Here is a 17,591-nt window from a genome sequence, read left to right as displayed (position 1 = left end):
TAGAGAAGAAATCCAATACAGAATACAACTCTAGCTAAATCATTAAGACATGCAATAGTGTATAGGCAAAAGCTCATTTGTGGGGTTGTGTCTAGTGCCACCATTGTAAAAATTCACTTTATACCTGGCCCCTGAAGAAAAATTATTACTATTTATATTTACTGCAATGTAAACTTATTTCAACAGGTTTTTTAACTAAATTTTTTGCTAAACAAGTAGAAAGATATATGGAATTAGTAGGGGGCCAAAACACAAGAGAGCAGAACAAGAGCTATTCTCTGAGCAGCCAAATATCTGGAGTTAGATAACAGAACAGTCTCAGTTGTTATAACAATCTTGACTTGCTGTGGCAGCTGAGAATAGGCACAGCTCAAAACACCTTTGGTGGAGTACACTAGTTTAATGTGTATCATACTTATCTTCAACACTAACATAAGCCAGATACGCTGCTTCAGTTCCAAGAGTTCCCTTTTGTTAAGAAAACTGGCAGGTTTCTCTTTCTTTGGGGTGAAGGCTACAATTCAGGGCCAGAATTGATGCTGTACAGTTAATTTCCTCAAAAGACTGCTTCCTCTTTAATTTTAAAACATTTACTGTCTTTACCAGTGTTCTTTTCAAACAGCTCTTATTGCTTTGTCTTCTAAAATATTTTTCTACTGTTGAACTCAAAACATCACTGAGTTTTTAGGGGGTTTGTCGATGCTTTTTTTTTTTTTTTTTTTTTGTGAGTGTAGAAAGATTGAGATAAGCAGTACTTACTTGGTGGTATGAAAATATTCAACTTTGGAGAGAGAGAGTTAAAAACAGAAAGCACATTTATAAAGAAAAAGCTTCCTTGCAAGCAGAAGATTCTGTAGCTCCAGCTTAATAATCACTAACACGTAGAGCAAAAGCAATTTATCACTTTAAGTTTTGTAAATCTATATACAAAATAAAAAAAGATGCAACTTGTATTAGTCTATTATAAACAGTTCTTTTTTAATAATACGCAATTTGATCTCTTCAAAGACCAACCTTTACTAGAAGTTCTGTTACTTCGTAATGGCCATAGGAACAGGCATTGTGAAGTGGCACCAGATCTCTATATAGAAGAAAAAGGAGAAGAATTATTATTTTAGTACATATATATTAATTTCAAATGCATCTAACACATTGCAACTGGTACTACACTTCACGCTGAACATTTTACAAAAATATGACAAATGTTCAAATGAAACTATGGGGAAATAAGAAGCTGAAGAAGAAACCAGAAAATCCCATCAGCATTTATCAGAACAGTAAACATCTAAAATAATCAGCAGATAAGTGAATTGCATTGTCTCACTGCAGATGAAATGGTTCCACTCAGACTTGGAACCCTAATCAGGAAGAACTATCTGCAGGGGATGTTCAGGAGTGACCCTAATTATATCCTTTTTCACAAGAACAATGCTGTAATATCTTCTCCCGTGAAAACTAATCAACTTGTATTTTTGTCACAATAGAAAGGTTAAAGGTGACAGAACAGTCTAAAGTTGGAAATTCTTCGTTCCTCGTGGTTAAAACAGTATTGCTGCTCTTCACTTCACCTCAATTTTTAATGAATTCTGTTTATTCTGAACAAAGGGAAAAAGGAACCTACCCTTTATCCTTAGCATGTACATCAGCTCCATGCTGCAGTAAGAGCTGGACTATTTTTACACGGTTATACCCAGCTGCTAAATGTAATGGAGTAGACTGAAACAAGAGAATGTGGAATAAATCAGTAACACAAAATCAAGGTTGAGTTTCTATTTCTTTTTTCACAACTTGTTACCAGTACTAAATGCTGAAGTCCTTCAAGATTAACAAGCTTAAAAAAAAAACCCAGAGTGCTTTAATCAGACATTTGATAACTATGTTCATTGTTCACTGACTACTCTTGAAGTCAACATAAGCACAAATCCCAAACTTACTCCATCGCTAATACAAAGTCCATTTTTGGTTTTTTAGCCTACCATAGCTATAAATATTTGGCTAGCACAAACTATATCCTTGTGAAAGGGGAAATAGGAAGACCATTAGCAACAATGGTTAACTATGAAGAAGACTGTTAAACTATGAAGAAGTCTTTCTGCCAAACAGTGAAGTAAGTTTAAAAATTATCAAGAGGGATTATTATCCACATTTATGAATGCAGTAACTGAGTGAGGTGTGTGGGAAATTTCATCTCTTCTAAAGACTCACCCTCCAGAGAGCAAACAGATAACTAACTGCTCTACCATCTTTTCCAGCAAATGCATTCAAGCATCAACAGCCCTAAAGGCAGAGCTACAAATTAGTGAAGAGGAATCTTATCCTCTGTATTTACAAATCCATTCACTGAACCAGATTCCTACAGTTCCTACAGGATGAGCCTCATAACCAGATGAGAAAACAGAGATGTATCAGTGTTTTGGAGATCCCAGTATCTTACCACAAAGCCTCACAAAGGGGAAGTAACTACATCAAATCTTGGGTGAATGAATACAAATACTCAATGAGAATAATGATGCCAAAAATTGATACTCCTGAATGTTCTGTAGGCTAGGAGCTGAACCCAGAACTCAGGATTTTTCAGAATGGAGATTCTGAACATTTTTATGTATTTCTTTACCATTACTTACAGCAATGAGCAGCTTGCTCCTGAATCAGTAACTTGCCTAAGGGTGCATGCCAAATAAAGCACCTGTGTGTTTCTCCCTGATAGGATTAAAAATCTGTGAAAAGGCCTTGCTTCTTTATCACTGCAGATATGGAGGTCAAGCAGAAGTTTCAACTGAGAAGGTGTTTGTTTATTGCTCCTATACAGAATTACTTGCATAGTCCTTTCAAGATTAAAAAACAAACAATAAAACCTCAGCTGGCTGCTAGAAAGGTGGAATCTTATTTTTCCACATACAGTGAAGAAAGTAGATTTTATGTTTAACATTTTTAAAATCTCATCAAACAATAACTGGATCATGTAAGAGATAACTATTTTTAAACTAGGTTTTAAACAAAAATACCTTTCTGCCATCACTTGCATGACAGTTAACATTTAATGGTGTAAGAAGAGACATCATCTTTTCCTCATTTCCACTCCTGAAAAACAAAATGTGAAATGAGCAGAAGTATTCTTATCCCAATCTTTAGTAGCTTATTCTGGTTTTATATTTTTCACCGTGATAATGTTCAACAGATTTGAAGCAACACATTCTCCTCTGTATTGCCAGCATTAAAGAGAAAACAAAAATACATTTATGCAACTACTTTCATAGCTTCAGTCACAAAAAACAGGCAAAGCCTTGTATCTAGATGGAATGCAAGTTCCAAAGACTACATATCTATATATTATTTACACAAAATTCTGCAAATATAACTAATTCCAGTTACTTTCCAAACATACATACCTGGCACTTTCTAAGAGTTCATCTTTCTTGTATTCACCTAGAAGACAAAAGGGTTTTCTTTAGCTGTCAGACAAATATGTGATGTTCACTATTTATCTTCCTCTTCTAAAATTTTAGAGAATGTAAGTGCTAGAAGGACTAAAAACTACTCTTTTCAGTTGCTAAAGGAAGCTTTTAAAAAAGAGGAAGGGGGAGTTTTTACACAGGCAGGTATTGAGAGGACAAAGAGAAATGTGCTTAGACTAGAAGAGGAGAGATTTAGGTTAAATGTTAGGAGGAAATTCTTTACTCAGAGGGTAGTCAGGCACTATAACAGGCTGCCCAGAGAAGTTGTGGATTCCCTACCCCTGGATGTGTTTAAGGCCATGTTGGATGGGGTCTGGACAACCTGGTCTAGTCAATGTTCCTGCCCATGACAGGGGGTTGGAATGATGTGATCTTTAGGGTCCCTTCCAACTTAAGCCATTCTATGACTAAAAATTTGACAGTTCATTATTGGACTAATACGATAAACTATCCAGAACACATGCCATGACTGAGATGATGAAAGCCATATAGGAATTCTATTTAGAATTATAAACTAGAGCCAAGTTAAAGTAGTATCAAAAAGACAAGCTCCAAACTATTGTGTTACATCAGTTCAACTGTTACTAGCAATAAAGAAATCTCAAGATTATCACTTACCAGTCAGCACTGCTTTTGCAGATGGGTCTGCTAAATCCAAAGCTGTTCTTCCATCTGTGTTCCGGATGGTTGGTTCAGCACCATGTTGCAGCAGTACTACAAAAATGCCAAAGTTTTCGATGAGAAAACAATTCTACAAGACAAGGTTTATCATTACTGTAATCTGCAAACAATAAAAGAAACATTCTAACTTCCTTTATCAAATTTTTAATGTCAGCATTCTGCACTGTGACCAGTGTATCTGATGAAATGTCTAGACACATTTTAAGGGAAAAAAGCAGATCTGAAAGAGAACAACCACAGACTGACAAGAGACAATCTCAGTTGAAAGCTTGTGACTGACCCACCACAAAAACTCAGCAGCTATTTTCCATCAGCTCCATAGCATGCTGTCCCAAATCCTGTGCTCTCCTAACCTGCAGATAGCAGTGGCAGGCTATGCATGTTGCACTCAGGCTGAACAGGCAATGTTATCTGTACAGCTCTCGAGAGCTTTACAGCTCTCTTAAAGTAAATGACAGCAAACGACACAATCAAGAAATGTTTCTTGACTATATGTCTAACCTTCTACCTCTTCTTTAAAGAGCTCCTCTTAAGAACTGTGTAAGTAAAACAGGTAGTCAATATAATTGAAGTTTTCCCATCCTTAACTAATTTAACACAGCTGCTACACATAAGATAGAATGAATCAGTTATTAAGATCACTTTTGTTCTTCCCACTGCACTGTGATCAGAAGAAAAAGGCAGCATAAAACCTAGGCTGAAACAGAAGAGAATTTAGCTCCATCATGTCACTTTAGAGCACCTTCACCATGATGAATCTTTATAGGTAGACAATTATAAAAAAATATCCAAAAACCTGTATCTTGTAACAGTGACATATCAATTGAAGTTTCTGAAAGATGTTTACTTTTAACCCTTGTTTCAGCCATAGCTCCATAGAGTTAAAATAGTCTTAAAAGGGTTCTTGATTTTTCACAGTGAAAACAAGTGAGTCAGTCACAGGAAGAGTGGGAGAAAATTACCAATGCAGACATCTGTCTTTCCCTTAATGGCAGCTTCATGAAGGGGAGTGTAATTCCAATTATCTCGAGCATTAGGATCTGCACCGTGCCGCAAGAGCAAATTGACAACTTCAGCATGGCCAAAAGAGCAGGCGTTGTGAAGAGGAATAAGGCCTCCATCATCTCGTGCGTGGACATTGGCACCACTTTGAAGTAAATATTCAACTACATCCTTCCGACCAAAACCTGGAAGGGGAAAAGGGAGAAAAGGCTTCAGAGCGGGGTAAGAGAAATTCCTGCCCCAGAAGTGCAGATTAAACCAACAAACTACAGTAACAGTAACCACTCCTAAAGACAATCACAAGTGGCATGGTTTACTAAAGAACCATTTGCATACTAAGGATGTTTATCAAACTCTTAAAATTAGATTAGTGGAAAAGGAATATTAAAGATTACAGAAACAACCCTATCTTGATAGGGTTCCCTCGAATTTCAGCTGTATCTTGCATACTTATATAAGTATGCAAATGAACTAGGACATCAAACTGTATCTATATTTGCTTTACTACATGAGACCAGAATGCTTTAGGATTTCTGCTTGTAGCCATTATACCCATCTGGTTATGTTCCAAAGGCCACCTTTAAGGTTCCATGAATGTCTCTGTGGGTCTCAGCAATTATTAGGGCAGGTAAGAGCCATATTTTAGTATGTATCAGTCTTCTGCCAAGTACCTTCTGGGAAATAACTCATGTGCCTTCCTTTAAATATCTCAGTTATAAACTCTTTTCCTGAACAGATCAAGACCTGGATGAAGTCTTGAGCTTGCCCCTCTGAGGCAATAACCATGAAGTTGCCAACACCACTGATATTCAGATTGCAGTGAATTTAAACTTTGCTACAGATCACCCATAGAATGTCCGTGGTAGGTTTAAGTCCTTGCAACCATGACCTAGAAATGATGTATATTCCTGATAACAACACAGCATTTCAGTGACAAAGTCACCAAAGCATACAAGTGTCAGCATTTCAGTTATAACTGAACTTTTAGTCTTAGCTTAGTTGTGACTGAACTTTTTCATACCATGCTCTTCACTAAACCTGACTTCAGTAAATCCCTCTTCTGAAGCAAGAAGCACTTTCACCACCTGGAGCTCCCAAAAAACCCATTGCCATTATTAAGCAATTTCCGGATCCCACTTGCTAAGAGAAGGTCTTGTAGACAAGCTGCATATATCAGAGAGAGAGGCCTGGACAAGTATTCAGGAATACTTTAGTTAAATTCTCACTTTACTCTTCTTCCCTCAGAAGTCAGGTAAGGAGCCACATTCACCACAGATTTGTCATTATTGTAACAATCATTTTATGTCAAACTTTTGAATCACAGCATGAACTTCAAGGTGTTTTCGAGTAACAGTCACAAGGCTATACTGGTGATGTGCCTCCTCAAAACACTGGTGATGTATTTCTTCAAAATACAATACTGATGATACAAATCTTAGCTTATTAGCACCTTGCCTATGATAGAACCACAGACCCTACAAAAAATTCACTTTTGAGTCTCACGATGCCACTTACCCACCTTGCCTGTTCTAACAGAGAACAGAAGCTCAGCATACTTGGGATGAGAACTGGATCAGACACATGGTCCATGCAAAACCAATTTATCTGCACAGGCACAGTAAGTCATATTCACTGCACATGCAAGCATATTTCTGCTGCCAAAAAAAAATATTAGTAGCTATACCTATGCAAGCTTATTGTCTATATTACATTATGTGTATCATGTTTCTCAGTCTTAAATATGTTCAGCTATTCAAAGTATTATAAATACTGTTATTTTTCTTAAATATGGCCTGATATTCTTTTTGTTTCTTCAAGCTTTCAACAAATTCTGTTTATAGTTTGACTATATACTCAAAACGTACTAAATTACTTTGAGAAACTACTCAAAAGAGACCTTCACATGTGCCAGAGTCCTGCAAATACATAATCAAAACTGTTATTTCATGACAGACTGCTTGGTATTTTCTTCTGAGTACCAAAAAATGTTCTCCAGGACTGCTACAATTATGTTAGGAAAGACTCTGACCAAATTCTTTGTTACATATCTGGTAGCTAAACCACTCATTCTTGTACTGAAGACACTCCTATCCCTCAAAGTATTGATGTAAAGCCACTTTTTTACAAGTAAAATTCCTCATCAGGAATCAACATCACAATTGAAAATCAGCTGTAGTAAACCTTATTATAGGCATAGATAATTCCCTCTATTTAATACAGAGGTCAATCAGACACAATTCATGAGCAATCCACAGCTCCTCCCTCAGCAAAGCCTGCCTCTATTCAGAAAGCACCTTCAGTACAGCAACACCTCTGTATCTAATTTAATGTAATGAAATTAATTCATTTGTATCACACCAATTTTTGTAACTTCTCTCCAGCACTGAGTGCACAGCAGGGATTCCTTACTTCCTTGGGGAAGCAACTGTACAACAGGGCACCATATATGGAAGGGGAATTATTTTCCCATTACTTTCTAAAGGATGCATGAGTGCAGAGGAAGTGGCCAAACTGCACAATGGTCTCTGCCTCTGCTGTTCTTCCTGGGAGTGGAAAGCAGGGGCAGCCTTTGCTGTCACGGGAAGGCAGTCACTGCCTACTCAAACAGTTCCTCTTTACCAGTAGCTGGCTGTAGTAAAAACTGTTTAAACACTTTAAAAAAACCCAACATTGTAATTTTTAAGAGGTAGGTGTTTTCTTTAGCTCTTGTGCTTTTATCAAGAGACCACCTAAATGGGATTACACATTTCAACTGCAACGTAATGGTCTTATCATCATGAACTCTTTGTTTTTTATTGCCAACAAGAAAGGCTGGCTACTCAGGACCTTGAGCTGACACTCTTCTCCCACCTGTAATAGTTGAGCAGCTCACTGCACTTGTTCCCTGGAAAGTTACAAATTTTCAGCCGACAATTTGCTATTATTAATCACAGTAGAAATGTACAAGTGTGTATAATTTTAAAAAGGTATTTATTTACAGTCACTGTGGATCATAATTGACATCCAGCTACTTCTGATGGGATAACAAGCTAACAGAAAGAACTTAGCTCAAATGCTTCTCCCCTACCCTGGGTGTTCATATTTTTAATGAAATTTAGATTGCAAGAGGGGCATTTTGGTACCTGCCAAGTCCTTAAAAACTTCTGACTTTGACACACACTGTGATGAAAAAGATTGACTTGAGGAAATACATGAAGTTTATGAGGGGAGAGGATGGAGCCTCTTTTATTGTGAAGGGTGGTGGGCCCTTGACTTAACCTTCAGGATAACTTAACTACCACACACAGTTGTGTACTACAAAATCCAAAGAGCAAGCTCCAGCAAAATTCCAACATGTATTACTTCTGATAATGACACATTTCTAGGGAGAGCTTGAAGATTTTTTTTACACCTTTTACTTCAAAATCCACCTTTACAAACACACACATGGAAAAAGAGGAATTTTTTTCTTAATTGTTAGGTAAGATCTGGGAAAAGTCTTAAAAAATATAACCGAGGTTCAGATCCAGAGTGTCAAGTAAAAAGAAAAAAAGAGCAATAAAAAACATGGTGACATGGTGTATTTCAGCTCCAGCTCCTCCATAAAAGAAGTCTTGCAACTGAATGAAACTAGTCAGAGAAGTTTTGTAATGCATTTTCTAAGAACACTTAAAAACAAAGCAGGAATACATCAGATTTTTGCTTTTACTTCCTGGAATGTGACTCCTTCAGAGGCACAGACAAAAGAAGTGAGTATTATTCCAACGGTGAATAATAGGGGAAAGGCAAAACCAAACAAAACCAGTCAGGCCCAAGTCCAAGAGCGACTTATGTCCACCTTTCAAACAGAGCCTACTGCAGGTGGGCTGACAACAGCAGAGCTCGACCTGAGGCAGTAAATAGAGTTCCATGAAGAAATCACACAAGTGTTTTCTGTCCCATCTTAGCCAGAAACCCTCAGCATCTCCTACAGGCCCCTGAGAAGAACAATTAATTTCTCTGTACCAAGTCATGGTGACATGTGCATGACAGCAGTGTCTCCCATTTACACACCAACCTGCCTAACTTTAGAAATCTAACAACTACATGAACTTATGGCTGTGCATTTTTTAAAGAAAAATCTTTCTGCCTATCAGGAGTTATATAAAGTCAAGACAGATCACCCCTATTCAGAGAGATAAACTAGATCATTACAGTGAATGAGAAACATCTTAGGCCAAAAAAACCCCAAAACTAACATAATAAATAAATAAAACCAAAACTAATAAATAAATAAAAACAACCCCTCATTTCTCCAAAATGCTCTAAAACATACACAGTTGTTTAGAAGTTCAGTGGGCAGGTAGGATTGATGCATATAAAAAAACAGCCACAAAAACTGTTTTCCTCTGACAGGATATTTTGTCTCCTGAGCTCTCTTGCCGATTAGGCTTCTTGAATTTATGAAATACTGCTGTTCTGAGGAGGCTTTCAAGAACTTAGACCTCTTAAGCCTGAGTCAAGCTCTTTTAACATGAGGAAAGGACACCCGAAGCAGAAACCTTTACCAAGACAATCTAATAATGAAACAAACATCTTTGTTATTATCCATATTGATTAGCTGAAAAGAAGCTGTTGTTTTCTGCAGACTGTCAGCCTTAGAGTCCAACATCTACGGCTGTAATTAAACCAAACAACCAACATGGAAACAACAGTCACAGTCGGGTCTTTGTCTGAAAAGGTGGGATACAATCTTCTGGCCAATTGCCAGTGAAAGCAGTTGTCCTGTGACGTCAATTGTTTGCTTACGTCCTGAATTAACAAAGTCCATTTGTCAAAGATAAGAACGCAAAAAGCTTAGAAACGGTGTTATCTGACGAACTCCTTCATGCGTTCAATTCTAAAAATGCACAGGCCCGCTGAAATCCATGAGAACTGTACGTGGGACAAGTGTCCCTGTCAGAGCTCACGTGTCACAACACGAACAGCATAAACCCCACTCCAGATGTGTCCTCAAAGCCAGATGAGATTTGGTTTTTTAAAAAAAGGGGGGGGGGGGGGGGAAGAAAAAGCAAAGGAGGGAACAGCTGTACCGCTCGGCGACCCCTCCGCGTGGGTGAGACGGGCTCGGTCCCGGGGCCGGGCGCGATGCTCAGGGGCCGGCGGAGCGCTCGGACCCGGCGCTGCACCCGGCCCGAGCGGCGAGGCCCGAGCGGCCCGGCCCGGCCCAGCGCCCCGGGCAAGCGACGCCGCCCCCCGGCTCCCCCTGCCCCCGTACCTGCGGCGAAGTGCAGCGGGCTGGACTTCCTGCCCGCCGTGTCCCGGCTGTTCACGTTCTCGGGCCGGACCAGCCGCTTGACCCGCTCCACGTCCCCGTTCCTGCAGGCCTCGAACAGCTCCCGGGCCGGCTCTGCCGCCGCCGCGCCGCAGCCCGGCGCCTCGGCCAGGGCGGCCGCGCCGCCCGCGCACCTCCGCGCCGCCATGGCCGGGCCGGGCCCGCGCAGCCCCCGCCGCCCCGCGCGGGGCTCCGCACGCGCTCCCGGGCGGGCGCTGCGCCCGGCGGAGGGATCCGGGCACCGCCGCGCTCGTGCGCAGGCGCGCGCCGCGGGAGCCGCCCAGCGGCGGCGGCGGGGCTGCGGCCCACAGCGGGACGGCGCCCACACGGCCCGCGTAACCGGCCCCCTTGGCGGGGGCCGTGAGGGGCACAACAAAGTACAGCACTAGCGATCCGCCCCAGAAGAACAAATGTGCCTTTGCTGTGTTCAGTAATTAAATGTAGGGGTTTCTGTTCAGGGATTTCCGCCCCCCCCCCGCAAAGTGTGGAAGACTGCATTTGGGTGCCAATGGCTTCATGATCCTTGCACAGTTGCTTATATAGGAAAATACTGTGACTCCGAGGAAGTTCAGTGCTTGCAAAATAACTATGTAATGGAAATTATACAACATAAATAGCATAGTTCTCTTTATTAATGTCGAAAAACAGATATTAAAAAACCTGTTAGTTGACTTTGCCAGTTCAAGGTTTTGGAAGAGAACAGAAATTGTCCTCTCTCTCCCCGCAGCCCCGCAATAAACCTCACTGGCTTGGTGGGGGAAGCCTGAGCCCAGATGGGACTGACTAGAAGAGAATTCAGTTGATAATTCTGAAATGTGTTTTTTTATTCACACCATATTAAAACACTTTGGAAAAGGTAGTTGAATAGGGTCAGTAGCTTCCTGTTGCAAATGCAGAGATGAGTACCTCCAAACTCAATTCAACTTTCAGGCTGCTGTCACATTAGGAAATTAAATTACTTAAGTGCAAGGCAAAGGATCTAGCACATTTGCACAGTCTTCCATTCTGTCAAACATCCCTGTCCCTGAAACAAGGCAATTACATCCAAATTTTCTCTCCCTGGTCCATGCTAATGCCTAAACTGCACCCAGGAATTTTTTGTGGGAGACTACAAGCTATACCAGGCTGTCACCATGCTCTAGTGACAGATCAAGGTCTGATGCTTGTGTCTGTGTCCTGTTCAGTTTGGTAATTTACACATAGCCACAGCAGTGTGACAGAAGAATGCAGCCAGCACAGGGCACAAACCACATGCACTGACAAATGTGATGCCTTGGTCATGCGTGTTTCCTGTAATCCCACTGGCTTTTCTCTGTGCCTCCATTGAAATTCCAAGCTGTGCTCAGCAGGCAGGGAATAGCCAGAGTCCCACACATACATAATTCATCCACTGCTTTGCATGGGGCCATAATGTTCCTGCATAAACTGTCATCAACTGTGGCTCATAGGGCCTCTCAGACCTTCCCAACTTCTCCAAAGTCTGCATGATGAGAGCTTCCCTTCCTGCCTGCAGGCACCACAGACTGAAAACAGGACCTGAAATGCTGCCATTTGTATCTTTTATTGTCACCATTAACATGTTTGGAAAGCTATACAAGCTTTTGAGTTCATAAACCCTTCTCTGGGCCCACAGCAGAAGTAGCAAGTGCACTAACTTGACTACTTTCATTTTAAAATTAAAGAAGGGACTTTGTATCTAGAAGTGTGTGGAAGTGCAAGTACCTGTGTAAATCCAAACACATCCTGCTCCTCAGGTCTTCTCAGTAATTTGAAATCCAGAACAATATTTCACTGTTCTGCTGGAGCACGATTATAAAGAGCACCGCCTGAAATAAATTCTACATTTCTCTCCACACCACTATACCCAAAAGGTACTATTATTCTAAATTATTTGCAGCCTGATTTCCTTTTCCAGCATGTCTTCATTATAGCTTGAGTGTGAAACTACAGCAGGTCTTTATGAATGGAAACAACTTTGAAAAATTACACTGTAAGAGCAGGATTCAATTAGCTTTGAATTCAAGGAAGCAAAGATTCTCAGCATATTTTAGGACTAGTTATTAATAGCCTTCATAGTGATTTTTGAGATTCAACATAAAAACACCTCTCCTTTTTAATGTAATTTATTTATGTTATGAGAAAATAATCTGCAAAATCCAGTATTTTTGTTCTTCTGTACAATAGCATGGTTAGGAAACCATATCTGAAATATATGCCAAATCCCACCCAATACATGTGGTAGGGACTTTTCTAGAGGCAGCAGGAGGTTTGTAACCCACCTGTTACTAACACAGCCTGAGAGGCTCAGGCATGAACAGCTCAGAAACATTTCACTGTTATTCCTTTCAGAAGTATTTTGGAAGAGTGCTCAGTTTGTTTAGGAACATGCTTAGTTGGTCACTAGGGGGCAGGAAAGGAAAGGAGATAAAAAGGAAGGAAAAAAAATAGAAAAAAATGACGGGGTCAAAAAAGGAAAAAGAAAAAAATTGAGAAAGATATAGAAAAAGAAAGAAAAAGAGGGATTGTTGGGCATGGAAAGACTACAGCAGCCTTAAAAATAAATTATTTTCCTTTCTGCTTAGGAGATTAAGGTTTACTTATGGGGAGAGACATTGTTCATGCCAATCTGCAAGGCAGTCCATCAGATTTAGGATTTTTGGCTGTCAGCCCTTCATGTTATGAGGATTTTCCAGTTCTTTCTAATTGTTCCCTGAAGTTCTTTGCCTTGCTCTTGGAAGCAAAGTAAAATTCTGGAATAAATAGAACATTTCAAGAGTTCAGAAATGTAGCTTATTCCAAAAGGAGAATAATTTAAAATTTATTCCATTTGAAACATTTCCAGATGAGACTTGGAAAAAAAGCCCAAACCAGGGATAATGAATGTGTACATCAAGAAATAATAAAATATTCTATGAAGAAAAGGGTTTGTTTTGGTTACTTATTTATATTTATTTTGATCTGTTGTTTTATTACTATATTTTTATATATATAAATAGCAACTTTCTCAGTGAAAGCTTCTTTTTCAAAATGAAAATATCAATTTATGAAATACAGGCTCACTGCAAACTCAAAGCAGTACAGGCTGTACATCAGTAAATATGTGTAATACTGGATCTTTAAAGAAACTTTCTCCATTCCTCTTCTTATTTTATCCATCAATTACTTTGGCTATGTCTCTTGAACAAGCAGGAACTGGTTCTTTTTCTCTGCCAGTTACCCATGTGTAGTTATTGGTGTTTTATATGTACCTCCTTTATTTTACCAGCAGCTGGGGCTAAAGTGTAATAATTATAAAATGTTGTTCTGGAATAACAAATGGATTAAAAAGAAAGAAAGGAGACATGGAGATGGTGAAATGTTGAGAGACTGAGCTTTTCAGAGAGGAGCAAGCACAAAGCCACGTGGTCCCTATAGGAGATTGGGATACCCTGTCAGTTGTTCACAAGCTGTAATGGTAGGCCATTAAGTTATCAAAATCCTGTACCTGTTTATGCAGTAACCAAGATAATTGTTCAGCAGCTTCATGACCAGCTGTGGGGGCAGAAGTTAGAGAAGATTCGTTTAAGTGCTAGGGAGAAGCTTGCATTCTGGACATCAGCAGCACAGATAAGTGTCTAAGAGTTCATGGAAACTAGATTACACAGAAAAGAAAAGCCAGGATGCCTGTGATTTGTTTAAAATTGTTCCAGTTTTCTGTCAAAAATTGCTAGACAGAAACATGTCCAGAGGGCTTAAATGGAGCTCTTGTATGTTTTTCTATAGTGCCTGGAACATTCTGGGATGACAGAGAGCTTTTTTAAAAGTGTAGGCTCCTTGCATGCAAAGCAGAATTACACAGGATGCCAGCAGGAGAACATGGCAGAGGCCTGGGAAGTTGTTACTTTTTATTGGGAAGAAACCACAAACAGCAGAGGAGCAGTCAGGCCAAAGATCAGCATTGACTGGGGAGGCCAGCAAAACAGATTAATCTGTACCTTCAATAGGTATAATAATATGAAAATGCTAAAAGCAAGTGAAGGCAAACCAGAATATCTGTCCAGCCATGAAATTCATTTTTCTGAAGCCAACCAAAAGAAGAAAAAGTGTGGGCTAATTAGGTTAAAATCTGTGTAGAACTGACTGAGATAGTAATAGGGAAAGAGCAATTTGCTTGAAAAATCATCCTAAGGGAGAATATTTAGAATGAGCAACCAACAAATAGCGGAAGACTCTCCATGCATTTAAATTGCAATTCAAGTGACATTTTATTAACAAATTTCAGTATTTATTTTCTGTCCCAATTAAATGTAAAAAAATACAAAAGGCTCTGTGGAGATTCAGACATCTTCACAATCTGTCCTGGGCCTTTAACAGAAGCGTCCAGGTCCTCCAAGAAATTGCCAAAGCAGGCAGGTTTCTCAGTGTTTTACTTTTAATTGCCCTCTGAAGCACTGTTCCCCTTTCCACTGATGGCATAAAAAACCTATACTTTTAATTTGGATACCTAAATTGGTTGCCCATAGTATGTAAATACCATCCAGAGCAGGCAGTGTGAAGGAAAGCAAAGAAACTAAATGTAGTGTTTTTTAAGGAAGTAGTAGTGTACCACTCCAAATAGTTGCACATAGATTGTCAAGTTGTTATTTCAGGCCAGATCTTTGAGAGGCAATTTCCCAACAATTCAAGTGATGGCTTCTTGGAACAGCTAGTTCCACAGTCCAGGGTAAAAAATAGGAATATGAGGCTATTCTTGATTTCAGCCTAAGAAAAAGTTACTTAGTTTAAGAAGTTTTTATAGTTTCACCATGAAGCAATAGTTGTCAAGTCCAGTGAGTTTCAGTATTTCTAATGGAAAGCTCCTGCTGAAAAGTAGTCCATGGCAGTGATTCAGAAGAGCAATTGTGATGAATAGAAGGAATGCCATTACAGTGATATTGAAGTCAGACATTAAAACATTAAATTCCTAAGACTGACTGTGAAGAATATATTTATACAGATTTTTAACTGAATAACAGAAAGTAGGAAACATGTTCAAACATACCATTCATTTATGTGTATACACAGCCTTTCTCTGGATTTTTTTTTTATTTTTTAGCAAGAGAGAGAAAATTTTAAGCACTTTATTCAGGCATTTTATTCTAGGATTAGTTCTGTGATCTTTTAAAATGCTCTAATTATTATAAACAACTAAGATTTCTTCTATATAGTTTATATGAAGCCTTATAGCAATAATTTATGTCTTTATTTATCCATGGAAGATAATTTTGCCATTCAGTCTAGAAAATTACTGATTTTCTTCTTTTATCAAACATGCTTTGATTGTTGAAATGTGGTCTTATGGTGACTCTCAAAGCATGGGTACACAGTGATGTATTCTGACTGCCTAAAAATAGTAAAAGGTGCTAAATTTCACCTGGGAATGTGATTATTTAGCTCGATATGTGGTATTTGGCCAGTACAGCCAATGCCTAATACCTGATAAATTCCTCTTTAAATGGCAATACTTTTTAGTGTATAGGATAATGCTGTATAATGAAGATCTATCTATTTGGGAAATAGAGAATTTTCCTTTTTATATTTTAGAGGTTACTGAATATGTTTCTTTATAATTAAAAAGTAGGTCATTTTTACTTTATATGATTACATAAATGCTAAATATTGCTGCTAAGGTGGAGTTACACAAGATTTTATTTCAACAGCAAGATTACTAAATATATCTTAGATTCTATTTCTCTGGAATGATTCCAGGAGCATGAATGGTCATCCTTCTCTCTTTCCTTTTAAATTCTTTGCCTCATCTGGCCAGGCCCTTTGGTCTTCAAGATGAGAAATACCAAACTGAGTCTCCTACCTCACTTGCCCAGAAAATGTCCAGTGGGAACCTATTTTACTTCCAGATCTGCCTCATGACTTGAACAACTTCAAACTGGAAACCGAATGGCTGAATAGAAGGTTAGACTGGTGTGGAGAAGTGGGCATGATGAAGATCTTAAAACTTTAAAGACATTTGAAATGTTATCTCTGCACACAATATGTGTGCACAAAAATCAAGATCTAACAGCAAAATAGCATTTTTGACATTAGGTTACTAACTAAGAGGTTTTCTTCAGAAACAATTTCACTGATGATCCTTTCTCTGCTGTCTGGACAGCTCATGGAGCAGAGCTACTGCTGTCTTCCTCAATACTGTCCTTGCATTGAAACTATTCAGTGTGGACCAGAATAGCCCTTGCACTCTAGATGATAGGAGCCAGATGTTCTTGTGGCCCTCTTAGCTTGTAAACAGAAGTCATCTGCAACAGATAAACACTGGATACAAGTTGGCCTAATTTGTATTTGATCCAAGAGAAATAGTATTCCTGGAAAAAAAAATATATGGAATGCATGCTAGTTACTAGGAATCTTAAATGGTAGGCAAACAAATGATCATTTGAGTCAGTTTGACACAACCAGCAAAGTCAGCTGTGCATTCAGAAGGGTGTAGAGCACTGTAGAACTGATAAGAGTGCATGCACAAATGGCTCAAGGGTTTTCTTCTCCATTCAGGCACATTACACTAACAGTATTTGATGATACTATTAGGAATATCAGTTTCCCTTTTTATGGCTACATTGAGAGATCCAAAAGCAGTCGGTGCTGTAGCAAAGATCTGAGAGGACTTGGTGCCGATTTACCACAACAACTGATAAATGCCTGTGTTCATTTTATCCGAGACAGAGAAGTCACAGTAAGGAAAAATCAGGAGGAAGTGGGAATCCTCCAATTTAGCCAAAAGAGCTTGTAGCAAAACAAACTTGGAATAAGATAAAATTGTACATTTCTGAGCAATTCTCACTTGGCATCTACTCAGGTAACACAGAGAGGGAAGTTCTGGGAAGTTGGATTTACCTATAGAGAGTGTGAATCAGAAACTGTCTTTTGCATCTAACAGCACAGTAATACCATATTGTGGGGGAGAACTGGTCTGCTTTTAGCAGAGATCTCAAAGAGTCCTGTAGGTGTAGCCCACCTTGGCTAAGAGCTGAATTAGTTACTTTTTTCCCACGTGGCCTAGTTCTGTCTAGCAAAGTTTTGGAATATTTGGAGTAGTCATGTTGACTTACATAGCGAGCTTTGCTAATTAAGCTGGTCAACTGCCAGTCCCTTTAGGATAGGAGAAGAATCTGAAGGCTTTGCTTCTG

The 17,591-nt window shown here is 39.2% G+C and overlaps 1 protein-coding gene across 1 annotated transcript in view; it reads right to left on the bottom strand.

Annotated features, from left to right (window-relative positions):
* The window catches only part of TNKS2 (tankyrase 2), a 28,608-nt gene extending 18,029 nt beyond the window's left edge, over positions 1-10,579 (bottom strand). The window contains exons 1-7 of the mRNA XM_021539536.3: positions 10,375-10,579; positions 5,099-5,323; positions 4,074-4,169; positions 3,390-3,426; positions 3,006-3,081; positions 1,622-1,716; positions 1,015-1,081 (exon numbers count right to left, since the gene is read on the bottom strand). Coding sequence (XP_021395211.1) covers positions 1,015-1,081; positions 1,622-1,716; positions 3,006-3,081; positions 3,390-3,426; positions 4,074-4,169; positions 5,099-5,323; positions 10,375-10,579 — 801 coding nt within the window. The remainder of the gene's footprint in view (positions 1-1,014; positions 1,082-1,621; positions 1,717-3,005; positions 3,082-3,389; positions 3,427-4,073; positions 4,170-5,098; positions 5,324-10,374) is intronic.
* Positions 10,580-17,591: the final 7,012 nt, after the last annotated feature.

The sequence above is a fragment of the Lonchura striata genome, chromosome 7 (assembly GCF_046129695.1).
Source record: "Lonchura striata isolate bLonStr1 chromosome 7, bLonStr1.mat, whole genome shotgun sequence".
Taxonomy (NCBI): domain Eukaryota; kingdom Metazoa; phylum Chordata; class Aves; order Passeriformes; family Estrildidae; genus Lonchura; species Lonchura striata.
This window is presented reverse-complemented; position numbering and strand designations above follow the sequence as displayed.